The following is a 24,798-nucleotide window of genomic DNA, read 5'->3' on the forward strand; positions in this document are numbered from 1 at the left end:
TCAGAAGCTCTCAATGCCATCTTCTCCATGCTTTAGGGAGGGGGCGGGCGGGGACTCCAGGACGGGTGAAGGCCGCCGGGAACTGGGTCTGGGTGGTGTGAGTGCCTCTCTGCTTCCACCCTGGTGTCCTCACTCCCTCATGGGTCCCTTGGAGGCCTGACCGGGTACAGGTACTTTTGTCTGTGCTGGGGCATCTTGGGTAAGCGTGACTGGTGTTTAAGAAACTCCACGTGCCAGGAGACGCTCAGAGAGACAGACAATGACGATAAAAGATGGTAGATGTTAGAGCAGTGGCAAGCCAGGAGTGCCGAGAAGACACCGGAGCCAGAGCCACCAACCCTGCCAGGGTCAGCAAAGGCCACTGGCGGTGGCGCTTCTGTCTTAGGGCTGATGGTGGGAGGGAACCCGGAAGGAGTTTGCTGGAGCAACATGAACGCAACGTGGTCTCATTTCCTCTTCTTCTGGCCCCTCCTTGTGTCTCCATCTTTGGATCATTCCTTTGATGTCTTTTCTGTTCTCCTATTTTTTTTCTTTCAGCTTCTCCATTTGTTTTTTAAATTTGTAGCAATAAAGGCCAGAAAAGCTGGGCGTGGTGGCTCACTCCTATAATCCTAGCACTTCTGGAGGCCGAGGCTGGCGGATTGCCTGAGCTTGGGGGTTCGAGACCAGCCTGGGCAACATAATGAAACCCCGTCTCTACTAAAATACAAAAAAAAAATTAGCTGGGTGTGGCGGGTGCCTGTAGTCCCAGCTACTTAGGAGGCTGAGGCAGGAGAATTGCTTGAACCTAGGAGACGGAGGTTGCAGTAAGCCGAGATCGCACCACTACACTCCAGCCTGGGCGACACAGCGAGACACAGTGTTGAACTGCATGACTGTCTCTGTTGTGACTCGCTTTACCAGGCAGGAATGACCAGGGAGGGAAGGGGCTTCCACAGGCAGGAGCAGCCACGAATGTGATGTGGGCATCTGACTGCAAATTGGCTTTCTGGGTTAGGCTGTGGACACCCATCTCCGGAGCTCGTCTAATGTATGTCTGCCCCTCAGGGAGAGGTAAGCAGCCTGTGCGGGCACGTGGGACACAGCCAGGGTCTGTGAGCTCCTGGGGCCGAGACCAGAGCCTAGAGAGTGGTGCAGTGAAGTGACCCAAGTGGCAAAGGACCAGTGAGGCCTTGGGCACCAGCCAGGGGTTCCCCAGGAGATACCACAGGACTCAGCACTGGAGTTCCCTAACAAGGGGACGAGGGGTAGGGTGTGGTGGGAGGACAGGACAGGCGGCCCGAACTCTGAAGGGAACTGGGATTGGCAGGCACACAGTTCCGCCACACGCCAGCAGAGCAACCTTCATCCCATTTCCTAAAGTGCTCACGGCTTCAGTTTCCTCCTGCGTGTGATGCACAGGCTGGAGTGCAGGATACCCCTGAAATGCCACAACCCCATTGTCATCCAGGTCAGATTCCAGAGCATTCACTGCACGTCTGCTCCACCCTGAGGTCACGAGCCCCCTGCCCAGCTGGGAGGGAGGGATTGGGGGAGGGAGGGAGGGTCCTCTGAGGATTGGAAAAGGAGCCCACACCGTTCCTAGGGTACAGAAGACCCCGTCCAAACCGGGTTCGGTTATGCACTCTGTCTGTTAAAACGTGACAGAGACAATTCACTTTTCCAGACACCGATGCAAAAATGCCTAACTCCATGTACGTCTCAGTTTGTAACTAAGTGCAAGGATTTTGTGTTTAAATAAGAAAAATATTTTAATACAAAAATCATGGCATCTCTTGTAATCATCATGCTAAGCCCGAAGAGCACAAAGCATAAAGAGGGTTCAACTCCTCACACGTCTGTGTTCTCGTTTGCATCCCAGCCCCGCTTTCTGAGGTGGGGACGTGGGATGGGGAGGAGGCTGCCGGGAAATGCTTGGCCTGGACACTTGCCTTGTGAACCAAGCCCTCAGGCACTGCCTTCTTCCGCATTCCAGGACCTCTGAACCAACCTGGGGACAGGGGTCCACGTGGGAAACAGCCACCATAGCACGGAAGAGGGTCGGGGCAGGCTCACCATGAGCACGCCGAAAGACCACCAGTCGGCACTCTGCGTGTGCCCTCGCCGGTTCACCACCTCGGGTGCCATGTACTCGATTGTCCCGCAGAAGGAGTACGCTCTCTTGTCGTGGTCAATGGCCTCCTTACTCAGGCCGAAATCTACATGCAAACAAAGCACACACACTGCCTCAGTCTCTGGCTGTGTTCGGGGGTACCCACACTGGTGGGCATCAGTGTCCTTCTGTAGGCTCTGCCCCCTCTCCAGGTGGGTGTGGCAGAGCCCTGCTCAGTGAAAGCAGGACCACGTGAGCTTGCCTTCGGGCAACAGGGAACTAATACAAATGGGGTGTCCTGAGACTAGAGGAGCTGTTTCCAGTTTGACTGAACTTGCTGGTGGCTTAGATAGAAACAGGGAGGGCAGTCACGTGGCCACCACCACAGTCCAGGGAGTGAGGAGGAGGCAGGGACAGCATCAGAGAGGATAGGAGTGCAGGCCGCACTCCAGCGAGACTCCACGTCTGCCCTCAGGTTGGCACTGGGCATCAGCAAGGCCCACATTGCAGGCCGCACTCCAGTGAGACACCAGATGTCTGCCCTAAGGTCAGCACTGGGCATTGGGGTTCCTGAACTAAACACCCAGCGATACTAAGGAGCCCAGCAAACAGAGCTTGGCGGGGGAGAGGGAAAAGAAGGGGCCACCGGGGAAGCTGCATGGTTCTGGACGTTATGAAGACGTACAATGCCATAACCAGTCTGTAGCTATAGAAAATTCTGCCAAATCAGAGACAAGCATCTGGCAAAGGGAAGGGTGGTCTAAATAAGAGGGTTTGGGCTTTGAGGTGGTCCCCAGTTACCAGGGCTGAGATGAAGCCACGGAGGGAGCCTGCCATCTTTTACAAACCTGTGATCTTAATATGTCCCTCTTCATCCAGGAGGATGCTAAAAGAAAGGGAAAGAAAACAGATGATTTAGAGAGACCAGCCTGCTGACAGGCACGCAGAGCTCAGAGCGGAGCTGTGGGGCAGCTGCGGGTGGACGTCTTCAGGGAGCCCTGATGAAGCTGGCCCAGGTGGTCCCCATGGCTTGTGCAGTGGGCTTTCCCATCCTGCCTCCCTTCTCCACAGCTCCCAGCTCAACAACGCATTTGGTGCCACACCTCCTTGACAAAGGGATATGTGTTCTTGCAGCTGGGGGACTGCTGGCTTTAGACCTTTGTGGGTCCCCAGGGAAGGTCTGGGAGCCCTCCAGACTGCTGTGCATGAAGCACAGGTGGAGAGTGTCCTGGGACCGCCCTGGCCTAGGAAGACCCAGAACCTCGCAGAAGGAATATTTCTGCACTCGGGATGCCTTTGATGTCCAAAGACCCCCTTCTTCTCCCCTGTATCCTCCCCTGATCCCTGCCCTGGCTCTTGAGACCTATCCCAGGTGAAGCCTGCACAAGCAGGGGCCATGGCACCAAGGAGCTTCAGGCTTCAGCAGGTACATCTTGGGATGAGACCTGCTCCCGGCCTGGCACCCCTGCAGGCCAGTGGGTCCCTGTCTTGTTCCCTGCCAAGCCCTTGTCATGCCACCTGCCTGACATGAGAGTTGCCTTTGCTCCTCCCAGGTATCCTGCCGTGGGGTGGACCCTGCATAGAGAATGGAGGCAGGGTCCGTAAAGAGCTAGGAGCAGGCGTAAAGCCCTTCTTCCCTGAGTGTCAGGCTGGAGTCTGGGCTGTGATACCTTGACACCCCTGTGGCCCCAAACTTTCCCTATTTATTTATTTGGCTGTAATTAAATCCTGTTCTTCCAGATGCTGGGAGGTACCAGCCTCGCCCTAAAGAGACCAGGAAGTGGGCTGGAAACACACAAGGCTTGGAGGATTAATCTGTGCCACCTTTGTAGAAACCTGTGAAAGGAAGGAAAGCCTGCCTCGCTACAGCACAGAGGAGCCCAGAGGACATTATGCTTGAAATAAGCCCGTCCCGAAACATCAGGTATGATATGATTTTACAAATATAAAATGTATGGACCCTAGAGGAGTCAGAGTCACAGAGATGGAGAGTAGATGGCAGGTGCCGGGGGCTGGGGAGCTACTGTGCATACTGTGCAGGGGGACAGAGCTTCAGTTCTGCAAGATGAAACAGTTCTGGAGATGGGCAGCGGGCATGGTGGCCCAGCAATGGGAGTGTGCTTCACGCCACTGAACTGGGCACTTAAACGTGGTTAAAACTGTAAAAGTCTTGTGTATTTTTCTACAATTAAAAAAATCTGCCACGGAGTTAAAAAAAAATACCTACTATTTTCTGGAAATGGGAAGGAAAAGTTACAGCATATCATTAAGATGACAATTTATAATGAACAAGGGAAATGTTTTCATATTTGCCTTTTGGGCACATTCAATCTTTGCTCAGAATTAAGCACCTTTCAAGATTAATTTTCTAATAATTCTAATTGAACAACACAACCTTTTCCTTCAAGCCTGCAATTAAATAAGGCTATTTTTAGCTATAGGATCACGCTGACCTTCAGGAGTAACGAGAACCGGCACTCCCGGCCTGAGTGGATGCACGGGGTGTGCCTCTAACACACAGGTATCAACAGCCAGGGCCACGGGAAGAGGAGCAGTGGCAACGTCCACACAGACTCACAACACAGACTCACAACACAGCACTCCGACTTAGAGGGTAATTAACACGAGGTTAACTTCTGGGATGACCTTTGCAAGCACCCAAGGTGACAGGCCAGGCTCTGCAATCACCTCCCAATTAGGGAGGGGCGAAAGGGGAGGCCCAGGGCTCAGCACCACGGGGTTCTAGGTCAGACCCACTTTGGAATGGAAATCTGGCCTTGTGCTGCTGCTCTTGGGGGGAGACAGCAGCTGCTAGGAGGCTACTCTCTTCGTGGGATTACTCCAGATAAAGTCTTGTATGATTCTACGTTGAGCATCCCTTATCTGAAATGCCTGAAACCAGTGTTTAGGATTTGGGGATTTGGGAATATTTACTTAGATATAAAGAGATATGTTGGAGATGGGCCACAAGTCTGAACACAAAATTCATTTATGTTTCATATATGCCTTCTACACATCACCTGGAGCTAATTTATAGAATATTTTAAATAATTTTGTGTATGAAACCATGTTTGTGTTAAGTGCTTATGTGTGGAATTTTCCACTGGGGGGTGTCACATTGGGGCTCAAAACGTTTTGGATTTTGGAGCATTTCAGATTTTGGACTTTCAGAGGAGGGATGCTCCAGCTGTATTTACACACGTATTCAACTCACATGTGCAGCTGTGGCATTCCACGGACTGGTGGTGCAGTCAGATCATCAAGCACATGGGCAAATGCATTTTACAGCCTGCGGTGGATATGGGATGTGACCTGGTTTCTGGGTAAACCCAGCTGTTTCTCATAAATGACAGCTGCCTCTACCACCACCAGCTTCAGAGCAGGGCTTGTCTTTTCTCAGTTCCACGCAGGTGACAGGGCAGGATTGTGGAGTAGCAGCTGAGACCTGTTTGCAGACCCCAGGGCCCCCTTGGTCTTAGCTCATAGGCTCGGGGCTGCCTGGTGGTACCCAAGGCTGGTCGGTCTTACCAGGCCACCAGGTGATGCCTCATCTAGGGGCGGCTGTGGGCCCTGGTCTGGGTGGGTGGCATTAATCAGGCCCTCAGGACAGTGAAGAGTGAGTGAGATAATCAGCTACTTCACCTCAGGGATACTGCTGAGGTCAACTCAACCTAAGATACCATCCTCCAAATCTCGTCTTTTCTAAGTGGATCACTCCTAGTTATGTGTCGGGTCTACAAAGAAAATGTAAAAACAACAACGAAAGGAAAATGGGAACACTATTATTTTGGAGGGACTTTATTGTTCAAAAATTTAGAACAGATTAGCAAAATATCCTAGAAATCATAGCCTCACAGGTCACCATTGCCAAGGACACACACATTTCAGTGGACTCTGGGCCTGGGAATTCTGGGGCCATTGTCTTTTAGATACGTTCTTGGGTGAGCTGATCTGACTGGGTACCTAGAGGTGAGGCCGACGAGTAACTGAGTAGAGGTTCACTGACCACATTCCGGGGGCTTCCTGAAGTAGATGAAAGGGCTTCCTGAATCTGGAGGACGGCGGGGAAGAGATGACAGGGGAGGAGGCAGCCATGTTTGAGATGGTCCCCAGTGGCCAGATGAGCCTCACCCAGGAGAGAGGGCAGGAATGTGGGTCAGGGTGGTGGGCGTGCCCTCCTCTAGCTCTGGCTTCCTGTACATCACAGACACACACTTGAGCCTGGCCTCCCTCAGGCGTTATGAGTGTCAGGTGAGAACCGGCCTGGGCGTTTCCTATGCAAATCAGCAAGGCCACACCTGCACCTGATAGCTGAGCCAGTCCTGCTGGCACATGAGTCTCCCAGCCTGCTCTCTGATACGTCCTCATTTAGGAAACAAATATCTAGCAGTGGCTACCAATACGGGCCAGCAAAAAACACGGAGCTGGTGGGCGTGGGGAAGTCAGCCCTGGTTTTTTCTCACTTACTTCTCAGGCTTCAGATCTCTGTAGATGATCCCCAGGCTGTGGAGATGGTCTAAAGCCAAGGCCAGTTCAGCCAGGTAGAACTTGACATCCTCCTCTGTGAACATGACCTAGTAAGAAAAAAACAAAAAACCTTTAGCTTGTTTTATGGCTGGTGTGTTTTAAAGAACGCTGCCAGAGAGACTGAATCCACACTGGGGTCGGTTTGCTCTGTGGAACGCTATGGCCCCCCAGCGTGGTTTTCTGACTCTTCTCATGGAAAAGTAAGTTCCCTCTGCGGTTCTAAGATCAGCGGACGGAGACGAGGGCTTCCTGCAAAGGTGACTCATGCCGCCTTGAGAGTGGGGTGCTGAGATTCAGCCTCTCCTCTCTGTGTCCTTCTCGCCCCTGCAAGTCATTTGGCTCTGGAGTAGGTTTCTGGGTTTACGTTCCAATATGAGTGCTAATGATGTGAATTCGTAACAAATTTAACACAAGTAAGACTCTGTGAGGGCTTGATGAGGTGACTGAAAATGGGTCTCGAATATCACTTTCCCCATGGATTATCTATCTCCACTCCTTGGGTTGATGCAAACTAGTAGCCTACGTAACCTGCTGTAACCCAAAGTGGGATTAGTTCTACCAAAGACCACCCACAGGTGGTGCAGAGTTGGCTATGGGTGCCCCAAGCCGAGGGGACGGGATGGGGAGGGGTTTCTGGGTGTTGGGGTGGGCGGCCACCTTCCAGGATCCCCTGTGGCAGGGACAGCTCAGGGCTTGGAGGTGACCAGGCAGGGATGGCCTAAGTGTCCATGTGCTGGGGACTCACTCAGGCCAGCCGAAATATGCATGAGGCCTCAGAGCCCAACAGACCCCAAAGCCATCGTCCCACAATGACTCATCCCCACCCCCGACTTGTTCGAATCAGCACATAGCTTTTGTAGACCCCCTTACAAGGAAGCCAAATCATGCCCACAAGCCATTTTCTATATGCGTCAGGAGAAATCAACATTACGGAGACTACAAGTCCATATGATTACTGAGTTATCAGCACACAGCCAGAAGGCTGCCTGGCAAGCACAAAACTAGGAGAAAGGTGGCCAGGGTGCCTGAACGGTGAGTGGCGTCAGGCTGACAGCTGGGCGCACGCTTCACACAGGGGATTCTTCCACGGGGCTGGACACGCAGGCTCCACGTCCCGACAGTGGCCAGTGGGTGCCAGCCACCCGCCAGCCCCCCGAGTCCCCGTCCTCCGTTCCATGCTTGGCCAGCGCCTTTCCTGGATGGATGTTTCTTTTCTAGATTGGTTCATGTGCTCAGTGGACTGGCTGACAGCACATTCTGCTGGTGGCCTGGTTCTTTCCTCTGACTTGACATATCCACATGTGGCCCACCATGGGTTGTATGTACAATTTAGAGCTCAGAGGCAAACCTGTCTTTCCACTCCCCCAGCTCTTAGTGTAACCCCCAAGGACAAGAGCAGGACATTTCTCCATAGAAAGGAAACACCTCATGGTGTGAGTCCTGCAGGCTTGCTGGCACAGTGACCGTCCCTGTAAGATGCTGGGCCCTGCACTTGCTGAATGAGGACCCAGGGTGAGTCCTGCAGGTTCACTGGCACAGCGACCTGCCCTGTAAGATGCTGGGCCCTGCATTTGCTGAATGAGGACCCAAGGAAAAGACATTCCGCAGGTTCCCACCAACTCCACGAATCTGTGGTGCCCGCCCTGGACAACGTTCCTCCTACTCTGAAATAAAGGCCCTCAGGGGAGACACATTCCCACGTGAGAGTTGCTGGGCTTTTCACTGATTACTGTTGTCTTTTTGGTCAGGGCGCCCAACCACAGGCGTGTCATAGCAGTTGCTGGACAAAACCAGACCCCAAATGGACTGACTCCCTGTGGATGAGAGGGGAGTGGACAAACCAACAGATGATACCACATGAGGAATGGGCAGACGCCAGGCTCCAGCATCTTTGGAAACGGGCACACAGCACAGGAAGGGGCCAAAGGGCTTCGTGTAGAGCTTGGATCAGGTTCTCCCGGCCCAGTGGTTTTCCTCCGTGCACAGAGTCCCACAGATACATGCAGCACTGCCCAAGGGACCGATAGATGCAGAGGGACAGGGCAGCCATGGTCTCTGGGACCCTCTGGGCCCGCCTCACGAGCAGCTCTGCCTTGGTTTACTGTTCATTTGGGGCTTTGTGCAAGACAGAGGGGTCTCCTGCTGAAAAGGGGGAAGGTGGGGAAAAGGGAGTGGGGGGTGTGAAGGCCACTGTTGCTGTGAAAGCACCTCGGCCACTCCTCCTCTGTATAAGAGATGAACAAGCAGGATCGTCAGAATGGAAAGCCTGGCACTGGCACTGCCATGGGCAGAATATGCCTTTTGCCGTACCATGAAGTGGGGTGCTTTTCATGTCAATCAGGGCCACGGGGCTCTCGGGATGCGGTGAAGTTGCTTCCTGGAGAGTTCCTACCTAAGGCACTGGAGGTCAAGGAGAAGCCCGGGGGCGTGCAGTGAACAGCCCCAGTGAGCTGCGGCTTAGCAATACCTCCCTCTTCCCAGGACGGAAAGTGAGACCCTGTGAGACTCTTTCCCAGCCACTCCTATCCACTGACCTGCACCTTCCATTGCTCTAGCTGAGAGGCCAACAGCGTGACCTACAGTACCGGAGCTGCAGGGGCGCTGCTGGGGTCACCCGGGACGATTGCTAGGGCCACTTGTGCAGCTTCCTTAGAACCAGCCAGCAATGCACACAGCACACTAAACACACACACACACACACACCCCACATCACACATAGCACACACCATACATATACATACCACATACAGCACACACACACCAACACACATACACACAACCCCACACATGCACACAGCATGTCCAACACACACACCCTCCACATCACACATAGCACACACCACACATACCACATACAGCTCACAAACACAGCTCATACATACATACACCCTATACAGGCACACAGGATGTCAAACACACACACACATGCCCCATCACACAAAGCACATACCACATATAGCACACACACACCCACACACATACAAACCCCACACATACACCCTACATATGCACACAGCACACCACACACCCCACACATAGCATACCACACACACCAACCCCACACGTGCACGCAGCATGCCAAACACACCCCCCCACATATACACATAGTACACACACCACACACAGCACACATCACATACACCACAAATTACACACCTGATGTATACACACAGCACACATCACACACATACCACACACTTATCTCACATGACAATGCATACCCCACACATGCACACGTGCTCACACACCCCCCACATAAACCCCACACATGCACATGCAGTCTCACCCACACACCCCCACACAAGCACACTTGCACACACACATGTACATCCCTCCCACACACTCACTCTTGCAGGCACTCACATATGCGCCCCCCCACACACAGACACGCACTCTCGCACGTGCTCATCTCCTCTCAGTGCTCTCCACCCTCCTTCCCTCTAGTCCTAGACCGAAGCCCCTGCCCACCGTCCTGTGTAATGTGGCGGCTGCTCACCTCTTTGGAGAGCCGGGTGAAGAGGTCCCCTCCCCGCAGGAAGTCCAGGATCAGGTAGAGCTTTCCTTCTGTCTGAAAGGCTGTGGGGTAGACAGACCCGCATTTTGGCATTTTGGCAGCTTGTCGAATGTCCTGTGGCTCTGGCTTCTCCCTGCTCAAGGTGCCGCTTACTCCAGGAGGCTGAGCCACTTGAGAAATGGCAGGACCCCGCATCCAGCAGAGGGGGTCTGACGCTGTGAGGGCTGCCCCTCTCTCACTGTTTTAGGGGGTCTTGAGAATTTTTTCATCTTTCTTTTTTCTCCCCTCCTTCCCTTTTTCAATTGCAAAGGAATTGAAAGATACACAGGGAGAAAGATGTGCATATTCAAGCTGTTATCGTTGCTGGCTTTTGTTGTAATGCAGTAGTGAGCAGCCTGAAGGTGGCTCTGGTGGGTTCGGAGGACGTGTCCTTTCTGCCCTAAGGAAGTGCCTTCTCCCTACAGAACTCCACTCTGGTACCAGGGAACCCCCTGCCTTCCTCTCTCGGCAGTTCTGGTGACGTGTTGGCCCAGTTATTTGTACATCAAGACAATGGGGCTCACATCCGAGGTCTGGCCACTGTGAGCTGCAACTGCAGACTTTCTGTTTCAGGCCACAGGCAGGCTACACAGCTCCTGCCCACCCTCAGCAAGGACCTGCCTCCGTTGAGAGGGCACATGAGCATGGGAGGGTCTAGAGAAGCCCGTCACCATCGCTGCTGTGATGACGGCTGCTGCGGCAGCACTGGTGAGGCACCACGTGGTGTCTATTTTATCTACATAGGAGGTGTGGCTGGAAGGGATCCCAATATCCCTGCATTCTAGAAAACGTTTTATTTTCTAAAAGTAAACGCGAGAAACATCATAAATGTGGGGGTTTTAGAAACATAGCCTCTAGCTAGAAAGCCCTCTGTCAGAACTGTGTAAACTGAGTGCGCATTAAATGCTTCATCCTGGGCTTGACAGGCAGGTGGAGATGCTGGGTCACCACCGAGGTGATGTGGAGGTCTGTTTAAAGCTCTTTGTAGGACACCCAGCTCCTAAATTTCTTCAGAAAACACCCTAGCAAGTAACATAAACGACATACGGGATGGGACTTGACACCAGCTGCTGGGCAGCAGCAGAGAGGGCAGAGTTTTGGAAAGCCAGCCTCTGCGGCCTCCTCTGCCAGGAGGTAGAGGTTTGTAACTGCACTGTCCATGGCCCAGAAGGAACAGCAGGGTATGCCCAGCTTCTGCAGGCCTCCTTCATCCTGTCCTCAGATTCACACAAATCTCACTTAATACCTCCCCAACACACCACCTTGTCTTTTGCAACCAAGAACAAACTACTAGTTTTATCGTTGTTTCCTTCTGTGCTTAGCTCATCTGGATTATTAGGTGGGAAAGTTTAATGTAATAAGCCATGAGTCTGCAGCCACCATCTCATCACATCTTTTTTTAATTTGAAGATTTCACTTACTGCTTCTCTATTGGGATAAAAAGGCAGACAGCAAATGAAGAGAAGTTGTGTGGCAAAGCAGCTATGTGGCCTTTGGTTAATTATTTGAGCCTCAAAACATGAAAATAATAAGCTACCTTGAATGGAAGTTTTGAGAGTTCAATGAGCTACTATCTTTAAACATGATATTCATTTGAAATGAAGAAGGTGTTACCATTTCTGGTATAAAGACATTATTGGGTCATAGAGCATTTTATTCTAAAACAACACAAAGATAAGTCATAGATTCACCGCAATCTAGGTTGAGATCTTCTAAATTATCAATGCTATGGTAACAATTTAATAATGGATACCCCATCTAAAATTAGATCTTTGAGATGAAAACAGGGCTTCTTGCTCTTTCAAAGAAAATAAATACAGAAGAGACTAAGCGATCAGGATAGAAGGCACCTTCATCCCCAGGCAGGGCAGGACTCTATGGTATGGGAAAGATTTTCTTCTTTCTGATCTGTTATTTCTTTTTCAATTTTCTTTGATCTGGAGAAGGTTGCCCTCGGTCCTCTCTAAAGTGTCATTTTGACTCTACTTACCGTAATGAAGCTTCACAATGAAGGGGTGATTCACTTCTGCCAAGATGTCTCTCTCCATCTTCGATCTCACTCGGTCCCGAACTACAAAGTAGAAAGATAAAGGCTTTCATGAGGCAGGAAATACGTGTTCTGAGGAACACTGAACATGAAATATTAGATATAATTCCTGCCAACTTTTCATTAAAAAATTTCAAACATATACAAAACTTGAAAAAGTTGTACAATAATCCTAGATTTAACAACTGCTTACATTTTAATATATTTGCTTTCTCTCTCAAACTATATTATATATATATGTATATATATAAAACGCATCTCTAGCTCTCCAAAACATTAAAAATAAACTGTAGGCAGCACGACATGTTACTCTGAGGTGCCTGTGCAGGTGTCTCCTAAGAATAGGGACAGTCTCTTAGCATAAGTCTAACACCTACTGTCACACATAGGAAAACCAGCAATCACTCCATGATACATCTAGCATCCAATCTATATTTGGTCCTCCCCTTCACGTCGTTTTCCCGACCTAGGTATCCAATTCAATTATATTGGTTGTTAAATGTCTTTGTTTTGCTCCTAGAAGACAATGGTCCCACACCTATTTCCCTCACCCTGTATTTTTTCATGGACTTTTTGGGAAGTCCAGGTCAGTTTTTGTCTGTAGAATGTTCCACATTCTGGGTTCGTCTGATCGTTGCTCAATTGCTTTCTATAACGCTTGCATTTCTTGTAAACTGGAGGCGTGATAAGATTGGAGATAAACATTTTTGGTCACCAGGTGATGCCTGTACTTTAGCCTCCTCAGATTGGGGTGCCTGCTGGGCTCGCCCTCTCTGTGTGATGCTAAACGTGATGGGTGGTTGAGGTGGCAGGTCACCATCTCTCCATGGAAAAGGTCTTCATGTCCCTTTGTAAGTAACAAGCATCTGTGGGCTGATTCCTGGCATGGAGTGATCTGTGGCTTCCCTAGCAATCCTTCATCCAATGGTGTTAGCATACATATGTGATCCCTGCCTGAATCATTCAGGGCTACAGAACAGCCATGTTCACACATTTCTGATGGAACTGGAAATCAAGAGGAAGATTCCTTCTCTCCCTCTCCATGAAGATAACCATGGACCACATACTTTCTATTGAATTTAGTGTGTTATAACAGTTACATATTCCTCTTAGTGCTCACACTATCTCAACTCTGGCCATCTGGGAATACAGATGTAATTATTTTTGATGCAAAAACAAATGAACAAACAAACGAAGAGCACCACTTGAGTAAGAATAGCTTTAGTATTCCCCTGAGCAAGCTGCTATACCCAGGGCAGTATCTGGGACCTCACACAGCCCCATGAGTGATGGGAGAAAATTTCTTCAAACATTTCTATTGGGACAAATATGATAAGTGTTATATCATGGGCCAGGTATTTAAATTTATTCATATTTAGGACTTGTGATACACATACTGCTAAAGTTTTATTTAAGAAATTCTTGGCCAGGCACGGTGCCTTACACCTGTAATCCCAGCACTTTGGGAGGCCGAAATGGGCAGATCGCCAGATCAGGAGATCGAGACCATCCTGGTTAACACGGTGAAACCCCGTCTCTACTAAAAATACAAAAGAACTAGCTGGGCATGGTGGCGGGTGCCTGTAGTCCCAGCTACCAGGGAGGCTGAAGCAGGAGAATGGCTTGAACCAGGAGGCGGAGCTTGCAGTGAGCTGAGATCATGCCACTGCACTCCAGCCTAGGGGACAGAGCAAGACTCCGTCTCAAAAAAAAAAAGAGAAATTCTTCACCAAGAATGCTACAATAATAATAAGAAAATAGAAAATAACAAACTGGGAGAATGTGGAGAACTTGAAACCATCGTGCATTGCTGATGACGATGTAAAATGGTGCAGTCACTGTGGAAAATAGCGCGGTAGTTCCTCACAAAGAAGCAGAATTACAATGTGACCCAGCAATTCTGCTCAGAGGATACACATCCAAAAAAAACTGAAAGCATAGATTTGAACAGGTTCATCCACCCATGTTCATGGCAGCATTATTTACAACAGACAAAGGAGGAAGCAACCCAAGTGTCCATCAACAGATGAACAAAATGTGATGGTATAGTAAACACACACACATACACATACACACACACACACACACACGATGGGATATTATTCAGCTCTAAAAAAGGGTAAAATTCTAACACACAATATGAATGAAACTTCAGGACATTATACGAAGTGAAATAAGCCAGACACAAGAGGACAACTATTGTATGATCCCACTATAAGCGCTACCCAGAATAGCCAGATTCAGAGAGACAGAAAGCTGAATCGTGGTGAACAGGACCTGGAAGAGGGAGAATGGGAAGTCACTGTTTCCATTTGGGATGATAAAAAGGTTTTGGGTGTGATATTGGTGAGGACAACATTGTGAATGTATTCATGTCACTGAACTGTTCACTTACAAGTGGTTAAAGTGATCAATATTATGTTATATAGGTCTCACCACAGTTAAAAAGAGAAAGTCCGTCCTCATTCCGGGGTCCCTGAGTTTCACTGTCTCAACTCCTGGTTTTAATGCTCACACCTAGGATTCAGGCTCTCTGAAGTCCGCCTATGTCTTTGGTGTTGGGACAGTTTTGCTTTCCTGTTTGGTCTGTACTAGTGTCTCCGGGGTCCCGGGTGGTGACCGTGGTGTCTGGCCCTGCACTCCAGCTCACTGTCAGCATCACTGTGTCCTACTCTTGGCTTGTTTCCTCATAGGCTAACTGGATGAGACAGCTCCCACCTCCTGGGGCTGCCTGAGAAACCTGTAAGGTGATGTGTGTGCCACAACAACACGGGGCCAGCCCACACTGTGCTGCCTCAGGTGTCACTGCAGTGACACCTGTATTATATGCTCAGATCCTCGTTTGTTTTCTTTTTCTTTTTTTCTGATCTCTCTTTGCTGTTCCACTGCTCTGCCCATCCCTCTTCTAACCCCAGACCCTTGTCATCACAGTGGTCCTGTGACATTCCTTAGAGCAGGGGTGTCGAATCTTTTGACTTCCCTGGGCCACACCAGAAGAACTGTCTTGAGCCACACATAAAATACACTAACACTAGCGATAGCTGATGAGCTTTCAAACATCACCAAAAATCTCATAATCTTTTAAGAAAGTTTACAAATTTGTGTTGGGCTGCATTAAAAGCTATCCTGGGCCCCACGCAGCCCACAAGCTGTGGGTTGGACAAGCTTGCCTTAGAGTCTAGACGAGCATCGAGTAGGCACACAGCAGGTGGTGCTGTGGGCAGAGCTGGGGGATACTAGCATCTCCCCTGAACCTCAGTACCTCCTTCCCCAGTGGTCCTTGCAGTTCCTAATCCCTTGAGACCAAAACACCAAGGTAGAGGGTGCGGGAACGACTTCTTATCATTTATGCCCAAGGGGACATGGGAGGTCCTCCTTCCGCCTCAACTAATGGAATCAGGATTTTATTGCTTAAAAGACCTTGGGGAGCATGCAATTCAACCCCATGTTCTTACAGAAGAGGAAACAGGCTCACTGCAGTAAAAAGCATTGCTCAAAGTTAGATAGTTCCTGGTGGCCTGGAGGAAGCAGACCCCTGCCTGCCCCCCTCCACTGGGTGAAGGCCTGGTGTAGGTCCCAGCCAGCGTGTGTGCACTGTCGTCGCTGGACACGGGCAGCATGGACTGCGACACAGAAGACAAACTGCTGGGGGAGGCAAAAGGGGAAGCAAACAACCTGGGCTGAAGGAGATTTAATGAGAGGGGCCATGAATGGAAACCACTACCCCAGTTGTTAAAGCAGAGGACTGTGTTCAGAAGCCAGGATAGTGCAGAACACTTTCATAGAATAAAATTTTGTACCCCCGGCTGTGATTTTCTCTCTAGAGTAATGACCCCGGAGTTTAGAGATTCTTTTCTTCCTCTCTGATTGTAGTCATTGTGTGCAAACCTTTTTGGAAGGCTCTCCTACGGAATTTAGTCTTGCACCTGCTCCTGTTTATCATTTGTGAGTTCATGTCTTAGTGATCTGAATTCCGCGTGCTGGTCAGGGTAGTTTTCTTCTCTATGTAGGTGAACTGGAAAATAGGCCATAGGATCACGGATTTGGGGGAGATGTGGGAGCAAAGGTAGGCTCAGTCTTCCTAGCTCTTTTGCAAATCAGACAGCTGAATGGTGAGGTCACAATTCTTGCCGCTTGGCCTCAAATTCCTTCCTCCCCCACCTGTTCTCCTGGGCCCACTCCTTTCCCATCACTGCTTCTCAGTCTCCTTTGTGCTGGGCATTTGGAATGTGAAGAGGCAGGCTCTGCCCTCCAGGAAGTGAGAGCCCAGTGGGGAGACACCCTGTGGCGACGGCAGCAAGGGGCCACCAGAGGGTGACCAGCCCCACCCCTTGTGTGCTAGGGGAGCTGTGCATGCTGGGGGAACTGGAAACAGCCCGGGAGGTTTTCACAGAGGAGGAGCTAAGCCTTACAGGGGACCCGGGAGCCTCCAGGTGCTCGGGCAGGAGGATACAGGCCAAGGGATGTCCCTGAAGGGTGGCAGCTGGGGTACCCTCAGGGATGCAGGTGGGATGGTGCACAGAGCTGCAGCGCCACACTGATGAGGCCTGCGGGCAGGGACATGGGAGCCTGCGGAGCCAAGAGACCATGGAGAGGACTCTCACATAGCACATGTTTAGGGCCTCTAGATTTAAGAGGTCATGTGGAGGATGCAGTAGCCACATGGCCGGAATGGACAATGTGGCTAGAATAGGGAAAAGGGATCCTGCTATCCAACTCTGCAGAGGGACAGGTCTGGCCTGGAGGAGGGAGAACTGAGACCTCACGACCTTTCAGCTGCTGGGAATAAAAAGGAGGGAGCTGCATCATCCTAGCCCTCTGCATGGGTGACTGGTGGAGAAATTAGCCAGGAGAGAAGTCAGGTGGTGGGCAGGGAGAGAACAGGCCACCTGCACTCTTGGCCTGTCGAGTGCTGAGGACATGCAGGGCTCAGGCAAAGACTTGGTTTGGAGCTTTGCTGGAAATACAGATGCAAACACCCGCCCCAAGGCAGCAGCCCAGAGTGCCCGAGGACCACCGTAGGATATGTAGGATGAGAGGAGGACCATGGTGAGGACATCGGTGAGGGTATTGTTGTTCTGAAGGAGGGAGAGAGGATGCACCATGATGTGTCTGCAATGGGAAGACCCAGAGGAGACAGAGAGAGAAATCAGGAAATGTGAAAGAAGTGTTTGGTGGCAGCAGATACTCAAGACAGTGCACCAGGTGGGGACCGCAGGAGGCCGCTGGTGGAGTCGTGTGACTCACGGCCGATTCATCGGGGATGATGCGATGAGGACACTGCTCATCCCAGGGGAGAGGCCCGGAGCTGGGTCTGTGTAACCCCTTGATGTGACTTTTAGAAGCTTTGATGTAGTTTTTTATTAAAACATTTTATCCATTCATTCTTGAAAAAATAGTTCCTGATGTAGATAAAAACAAGAGAGCTTGTTTTATTAAACACGACTACAGTTATGCACCGGAGAGGACACTCTGAAGGGCAAAACCTCACGTGAGCATCGGCATGACATCATTAGGATGCTCTCAACAGACTCTGGAGATTGCCGGATGGAGCTCTTGTATCTACTACCCTGGCTCTGCAGCAGAGGAGAATGAATGGAGGGAGGAAAAGCAAAACGATTCACAAGGAAGATGTTACAAAGAATGTCTCTGTGAAAGGAAAATAAATCCTGGGGCCCCCACATCACTAAGCTAAAGGGAAAACTCAAGCTGGGAGCTGACATGCTGGTGATGGCCTTGACACCATGACCCACCCAGGGTGGAAAACCGTGTGAGGCATTCTTAAACCACAAACAACAGCATGAGCAATCCGTGCCTTAAGGACATGTTCATGCTGCCAGTAACTAGCCAGAGCCATCCCTTTATTTTGGCCCATCCCTTTGTTTCCCATAAGGAATACTTTCAGTAAATCTTATGACTAGTTTGCTGTCAACAAATATGTGGTTAAATCTCTGTGCAAGGCTCTCAGCTCTGAAGGCTGTGAGGCCCCTGACTTCCCACTCCACACGCTATATTTCTGTGTGTGTGTCATTAATTCCTCTAGCGCCACTGTGTTAGGGTCACCACAACCGAGCTGGTCTCGGCACCTGAGCAACACAGTAAAATGCTGTCTCTACTAAAAATATAAAAAATTAGCTAGGAGTGGTGGCGTGCACCTGCAGCGCGAGCTCTTGGGAAGCTGAGGTGGGAGAATCTCTTGAGCCTAGCAAGTTGAGGTAGGGTGATGGGAGTAAAACACTGCCTCAAAAAAAAAAAAAAAGCAAAAACAAACTACAATAAAGGTGAACACTTATCTGGTATCTGGACGGGGAATCTTTTTTGTTTTTTAAATATAAGTAATGGAAGAAATAACACAGGAAAGATAAGACAGATTGAGTTACAAAATATTTACAAATTGGCCATCCAAAAAGATTATAAAATTAAAAGGCAAACAAAAAAATATGGTTATCTTAAACAAGCAGAAAAAAAGGTCAAAAGCCAAAATAAATACAATACCCAAATACTATCATTATGCTTATAATAATAAAGAAATGGAGAATTCAGCCCTGACAGTGAACGGAACATATTCCAGATTAAACACATCAGTGCAGGGAAGACGTTTTTATAAGAATGTTCTGTATGGTTGACACCCCGGGGCACAATGTGGCCTAACACAAATATATGTTGGGTTTAGGGTGGCAGAAAACAGGAAAAGGATGTGTTCCCCTCCAGGGCAGGGCTGTATTACTGCTGACGACACTGTGTAACTGACCAATGCCTAGTTCCCGTATATGAATGCAAGGACAAACTAAACAAGATGTCAAGGGACAAGGACAGTCATCACACCAAGCAATGCCCTCAGTATATGAAATACGATGACTGGAAATGGCTCTTCAAGAGGGACTGGGGAAGATGCTCAGGTCTGTGCAATTTCTAGCTTTGCTGGGCAGAGCTGCAATCCACTGACCTCACCATTGCCCACCCTAGGAGGTGTTGGTTATTCATGGCCCACATCCAGGGATGGAATGAAAGGGCTGGAACCATGGATCTGCCAACTGACAGCCATGGAGTGATTCTTCCACTAAGGAACAGTGAAAGCAAATGTTTCATTTTCTGATGCTGAGTACGTTCAAGCTGCCTCTTTGACAGCCAGGGAGCCCAAGGAGCTTTTCCTTTCTAAGATCTAGATACATAAAAAAGAAAACCAAGTGAAGAAGTTTCTTCGGAAATGTCAGCAACAATTTCCTGTTGGGTAGTTCTAGACTAGTGGAGACTCTGGAGCCAGGCCATTTGGGCCAGGCCAGAGCCTCTCTGTGATGTTTCTTCTCTGGTACTTAACAGGTTAGTCTGAAGTTGACTGGGGCTTGCTACTACAGATGTGAAAAGAATAAATGTTCTAGGCTATCTTGAGATTCGCTAATAAATAGTAGGCACTGGGGATAAGTTAAAATTTCATCGTCCTTCAAGTCAGGCGTCTATTTGTGGCCAACCTGCTGCATTTCAGGTTTGGGTGATGTGGTTTCCGTGGTTTACTTTGCGCTGTTCAGCAACCTGTGCCTACTGGTACCAGCTCTAACTGCCATGTGCTCTTCACCTGTCACGGCCCCAAGACAATCCCTGGGGCTGAGATGGTTGTGGAGGCACCAACAGGTTCACCCCACTGTGAAGGGCATGGTTTCCTTGCCAGGAAAACATGGGAGGAAGCACTTTGTGAGATTATCCTGGCAGGCACGGGATATATGATACACAACTAGAGCTACTTTCTGGAACCCCTCTTCAAGGTGTCTCTTTTCAGGCAGCAATGCCTGCATTTGTGTTTCTGATTTTTAAATGATCTCCACCAACAGACATTATATGTATGTCACATTATATAGCATATTGTGGTGGTTAGTTTTAGTGTCAACTTGACTGGGCTAAGAGATGCCCAGAGACCTGGTGAAACATGATTTCTGGGTGTGTCTGTGAGGGCGTTTCTAGAAGATAATCAGCATTTGAACTGGTGGACTGAGTAAAGATCACCCTCCCCTATATGGGCAGGCACCATCCAGTCTACTGAGGGCCTGAATACAACAAAAAAGCAGTGGGAGAGGAATCTGTTCCCTGTTGAACTGGGACATTCATGTTTTCCAGCCCTTGGACATCGATGCCTGGTTCTTGGGCTGAGACTTAAATCATTGTTCTCCTCTCCCCCCACCAAGTTCTCAGGACTTCAAATTCAGACTAGAACTTACAACACCAACTCTCCTGGTTCTCAGGACTTTGAATTCAGACTGGAACTTACACCACCAGCTCTTCTGGTTCTCAGGACTTCGAATTCAGACTGGAACTTATACCACCAGCTCACCTGGTTCTCAGGACTTTGAATTCAGACTGGAACTTATACCACCAGCTCTCCTGGTTCTCAGGCCTTTGGATTTGAACTGAATGACACCCCAGCCTTCCTGGTTCTCCAGCTTGCAGACAGAAGCTCCTGGGGCTTTTGGGCCTTCATACCCATGTGAGCTGATTCCTGCAATAAATCTCCCACTAAGAAATGTATATCCATCCTGTTGGTTCTGTTATTCTGGAAAATCCTGAATAATACAGAATTTGGTATCTAGAAGTAGGATGCTGCTATAATAAAACCTAAGAATGTGAAGAATGTGGAAGCAGCTTTGGAACTGGGTAATGAGTAGAGGCTGGAAGAGTTCTGAGATGCAGCTAGAAAAGGCCTATGTTGCCATGAACAGACCTTTCAATGTGATTCTGGTGAGGACTCAGAAAGGAAAGGAGAGCTGTAGAGAAGGCCTACATCTTCTTAGGGAATAACTTAGGAATCCTGAATGTTGATAGGAAGTCAGTATGGACCAGCCATCTCCACAGAAGCCAGCAGCGATTCTCCGAGGCAACAGAAACATGACCCTGTAGCCAACTCAGAGAGCATCAGCGCTGCCCACCCGTGTCAGGCCAGGCACAAGAGTCCCAGGGTAGAATGATTTAAAAGTAGGGGCCACTGGTACCTGGGACTGCAAGGGCACTGCCTCACATCATGGGTTCCTCACCCTCCAGTGCTGCTGTCCCTGGCTGCCTCGGGTGCAGCTCTGCTTTGGGCAGACTCTGGTGCCCTGTGAGCCCCAGCAATTGCCCTCTGCAGGGAGCAGGTGGCAAAGGCTGGCAGTGACTGTGTGGTTCTCTCTTCCCCACCATGGGGAGTGCAGGAGCCTTGGGGGTGTGGCTGTCCCTACCTAAATTTCAAAGGCTGGGGTCCAGGCACAGAGCCACTGTGGGGCCATCCAGCCATACCGGTTGGGGTCACCCAAAGCTGTTGGGGGGGCCACCCAAAGCCATGGGGCCAGGGACCTGTAGAGCTGACCCCTGCCCTGCAAAGCTCTGGGGCAGGACCACCAACTCGGTATATCCGAAAGGCAGGACCCCTGCTCCAGTGGGTCTGGAGGGCACAGTATCTAGTCAAAGAGGATTATTCTGGAGCCTTGAGGTTCCATGTTATTTTCCCTGTTGGGTTTTAGACTTACTTGGGACCTGCTACTCCTTTCTTCTTTCCTATTTCTCCTTTTGGAAAGGAAATGTCTGTCTTATGCTGGTCCCACCACTGGAGTTTTGATACACAGAGCTCGTGTGGTTTCATAGGCTCACAGCTGGAGGGTGATTTAGGTCAGGATGAATTGTACCTTGGATCCCACTAATACAGAGAGATCATAGAGACAGTGACATTGGGGGTCAGAAGAAACCATATGATTTGGATGAGATGCTGGGCTTTAGACTTGAGTTGATGTGGGAATGAAGCAGAGGCTATGGAGACGGGATGAATGTGGGAAAGACATGAATTTTAGGGACTGGGGTGCAATGCTATAGGCCGTGTATGTTTCCCCCACTAAATTCATCTGTTGAAACCTAACCCCTAGTGTGACGGTTTTAGGCGGGGCCTCTGGGAGGTGATTAGGTCAGAAGAGTGGAGCCCTCATGCATGGGATTAGTGCCCTTAGAAATGAGACCCCAGAGAGCTCATTCATGCCTTCCGTCAAGGGAGGACACAGCCAGAAGATGGCTATGAACCAGGCAGCAGCCCTCACCAGGCACGAAATCTGACATAGCCTGGATCCTGGACTTGCAACAGAACTGTGAGAAAAAATTTCTGTTGTTTAGAAGCAACCCAATCTATGACGTTCTGTGATATCAGCCTGAATGAACTAAGACACATATCATATCATATCATATCATATCATATCATATCATATCATATCATACTGTTCTGTTCTATCTAGGTGATATTACAAAAGAAAATTAAGGTTAAGATAATATTAAATTAAATGCAATTCTGTCAGCCACTGTGAAGATGAGAAATGGCTGTGTAAATGCACCTTAGGAAACCCCCACTTAGGGGGACGTACTGGATGCTGCATTGACTGTGCAGTGCCAACAGCTCTGCGGCCACAAGCCCACGGGACCTCGGCTTCTGCGCACACCTCCGCGGGGGGCTGAGCACGTGCAGACGGCCTTGGTGATCTGAAGGCCTGGCAGTCAGAGGCTTGATGACGCTTTGTGTTTGATGCAGCACAACTGGAGGGATTTTGAAGACTCAGCTGACAGACACACTCTAGCCTGAGACTTACCAGCACTAGAGAGTGTGGGCTGTGCTAAGCTCATTCTCCCCCACTGGGTGGCCATTGCCTGAGACTTCCTTTCTTTACCCACAAAAAGGCTATTGAACCTGAAATTATATCCCGAGCAGTCTTCCAGATGCAGAATAAAAGTCCTTCTTCCCACGATATCTTTTAGCTTTCAAAGGTTTAATTCAAAGTTTAAAAAAAAGGGCTTCCATGAGCCATTGTGTTGCTAAACTTTTGGGGGGCACACTTTTTATAGTTAATTAGTCCACAAATAAAGGAAGAGAAGAAAACCGTAAATAATAATAAGAAGAGTTAACCACACTGATGACCAGAATGGGCATGACTCCCCAAGAGGTGTCTTTTTATTCTTCTACACTGAAGCATTTTTAAAAAGACTGATATGGTTACTTAACGGACTTCCTTAATAGAGAATCTTTGTGCAGAAAAATCTTAAGCCCATTACTCTTAAGTGCTTACATTGCACAGGTATTAAAGATGACAAGTCATGAAAAAAATCTATTTCCTCTTTTTTGAATATCTATAATACAAGAAAGGCAACTCTGGTAATAAACACATAGAGGACTCCATCATACAGAGGCAGGTATATCTGTAATAAATCAGATGCCTGTTAGGTAAGGGTGATGTTTATCTGAAATGCAACAGACAGAGTGAGATCGTATCTCACAAAGGGCTTGAGAAAGACAGAAGTCAAAGATAACTTAAGGAGGAGACGTTTTCATTTTGTTTGTCATCTTATGCAATTAAATGGGAAATGAATCCCTGGAGGAGTAAACACCTCAAGTACAATGAGCCGGGGTGTAACTTCTTGCTGGAGAAACACAGGGAGTCTGTCATCTGGTGAGGATGGAGCTCGCCCAGGGAGGCATCTTGGGACAAGCACAGAATTCTGACCTTCACCACCTCCAAACAATATGCTTTTGAGTAGCTTTGCTGCTTTGTGCCTTAGTTTCATCATTCGTAAATAAAGATGATGATTTATAAAAATAGAATAATAATACCAGTCCTCCCCTCTTAAGAGAGGGCAAAATCGTGCTTAGAATTTTCCTTACTTTTTTCTCCCCTGGGAATCTGAAATCACCCAAATGGAAATCAAATGACATAAATGAATTAGCATATTATGGAAATACAATCTGTTCCAGCTACCAGATTGATTGGAGCTGAGTTTCTGGGTGACTCAGTGCCTTCTAACGAAGCGTCTCGGTATAAGAGAGGAAAACAAACAAAGAGGTGCTGAAAATAACATTCTGGGGTTTGGAGCCAGGCAGGCTAACTCTGAGGACGTTCTATTTCAAGATGCTGTCATTGATACCTGTCTCTGTGGGTCACTACATACAGCTCTGCACTCCCAGTGCCTCTGCAGTGACCCCGTCTTACAGGGCGTGCTCCACTGCTTACAGGAAGGACAGAGGGGGCTCTGACATGTCGCCGAGCTCGGACTGTGCTGCCTGGGCCCATTCCAGCATCTCCCGGCTGCCGCGGGTGCCACAAGAGTGACCCACCACACGGTCCCCGAAAACACACGACACCAGCATAACCATCAGTGACTTGCCTTGCTTAAACAGAGAGGTCCTGCTGGAATGATTTCAGTTTCTCCTTTACAAACAACTGAACGCAGCTTATTTCTTTCCAGGAAGGGAACGTGTATCTCCTCTAGGCTGAGAAAGTTGACTTGCAGGGAAAAATGCTTGAAAACTAGTTAGGCATGAAAACCCAGGCGCAGTCCTATCAGAAAGATCATCATTACCGAGAAATATTTCACGTGAGCAGCTCATTCCACACTGCGGAGAGCGCCCACCAAGACGAGGGAATTCCGCGCAGTGAGTCCTCCTGCAGAAGGGTGCGTCTGTGTTCTCCAGGCAGGCACCGGCCACCTCTAGTCATGAACATGATCACAGGCCTTTCATATTGTAACGGGAGGTATTACAGCTGAACCAAGACATCACTCTTTCTAACCAGGTGGCATCTAACTTCC

At 49.2% G+C, this 24,798-nt stretch overlaps 1 protein-coding gene across 5 annotated transcripts in view; it reads right to left on the minus strand.

Moving 5' to 3' along the window:
* Window positions 1-24,798, minus strand: part of RPS6KA2 (ribosomal protein S6 kinase A2) — a 440,283-nt gene that overhangs the window by 77,525 nt on the left and 337,960 nt on the right. For all 5 annotated transcript variants that reach the window (XM_023223586.2, XM_023223589.2, XM_023223591.2 and 2 more), the window contains 5 exons: window positions 12,163-12,243; window positions 10,116-10,195; window positions 6,560-6,666; window positions 2,941-2,978; window positions 2,056-2,198 (listed from right to left, as the gene is read on the minus strand). In XM_023223586.2, the coding sequence (XP_023079354.1) occupies window positions 2,056-2,198; window positions 2,941-2,978; window positions 6,560-6,666; window positions 10,116-10,195; window positions 12,163-12,243 (449 nt within the window). The remainder of the gene's footprint in view (window positions 1-2,055; window positions 2,199-2,940; window positions 2,979-6,559; window positions 6,667-10,115; window positions 10,196-12,162; window positions 12,244-24,798) is intronic.

The sequence above is a fragment of the Piliocolobus tephrosceles genome, chromosome 5, assembly GCF_002776525.5.
Source record: "Piliocolobus tephrosceles isolate RC106 chromosome 5, ASM277652v3, whole genome shotgun sequence".
In the NCBI taxonomy this organism is placed as follows: Eukaryota; Metazoa; Chordata; class Mammalia; order Primates; family Cercopithecidae; genus Piliocolobus; species Piliocolobus tephrosceles.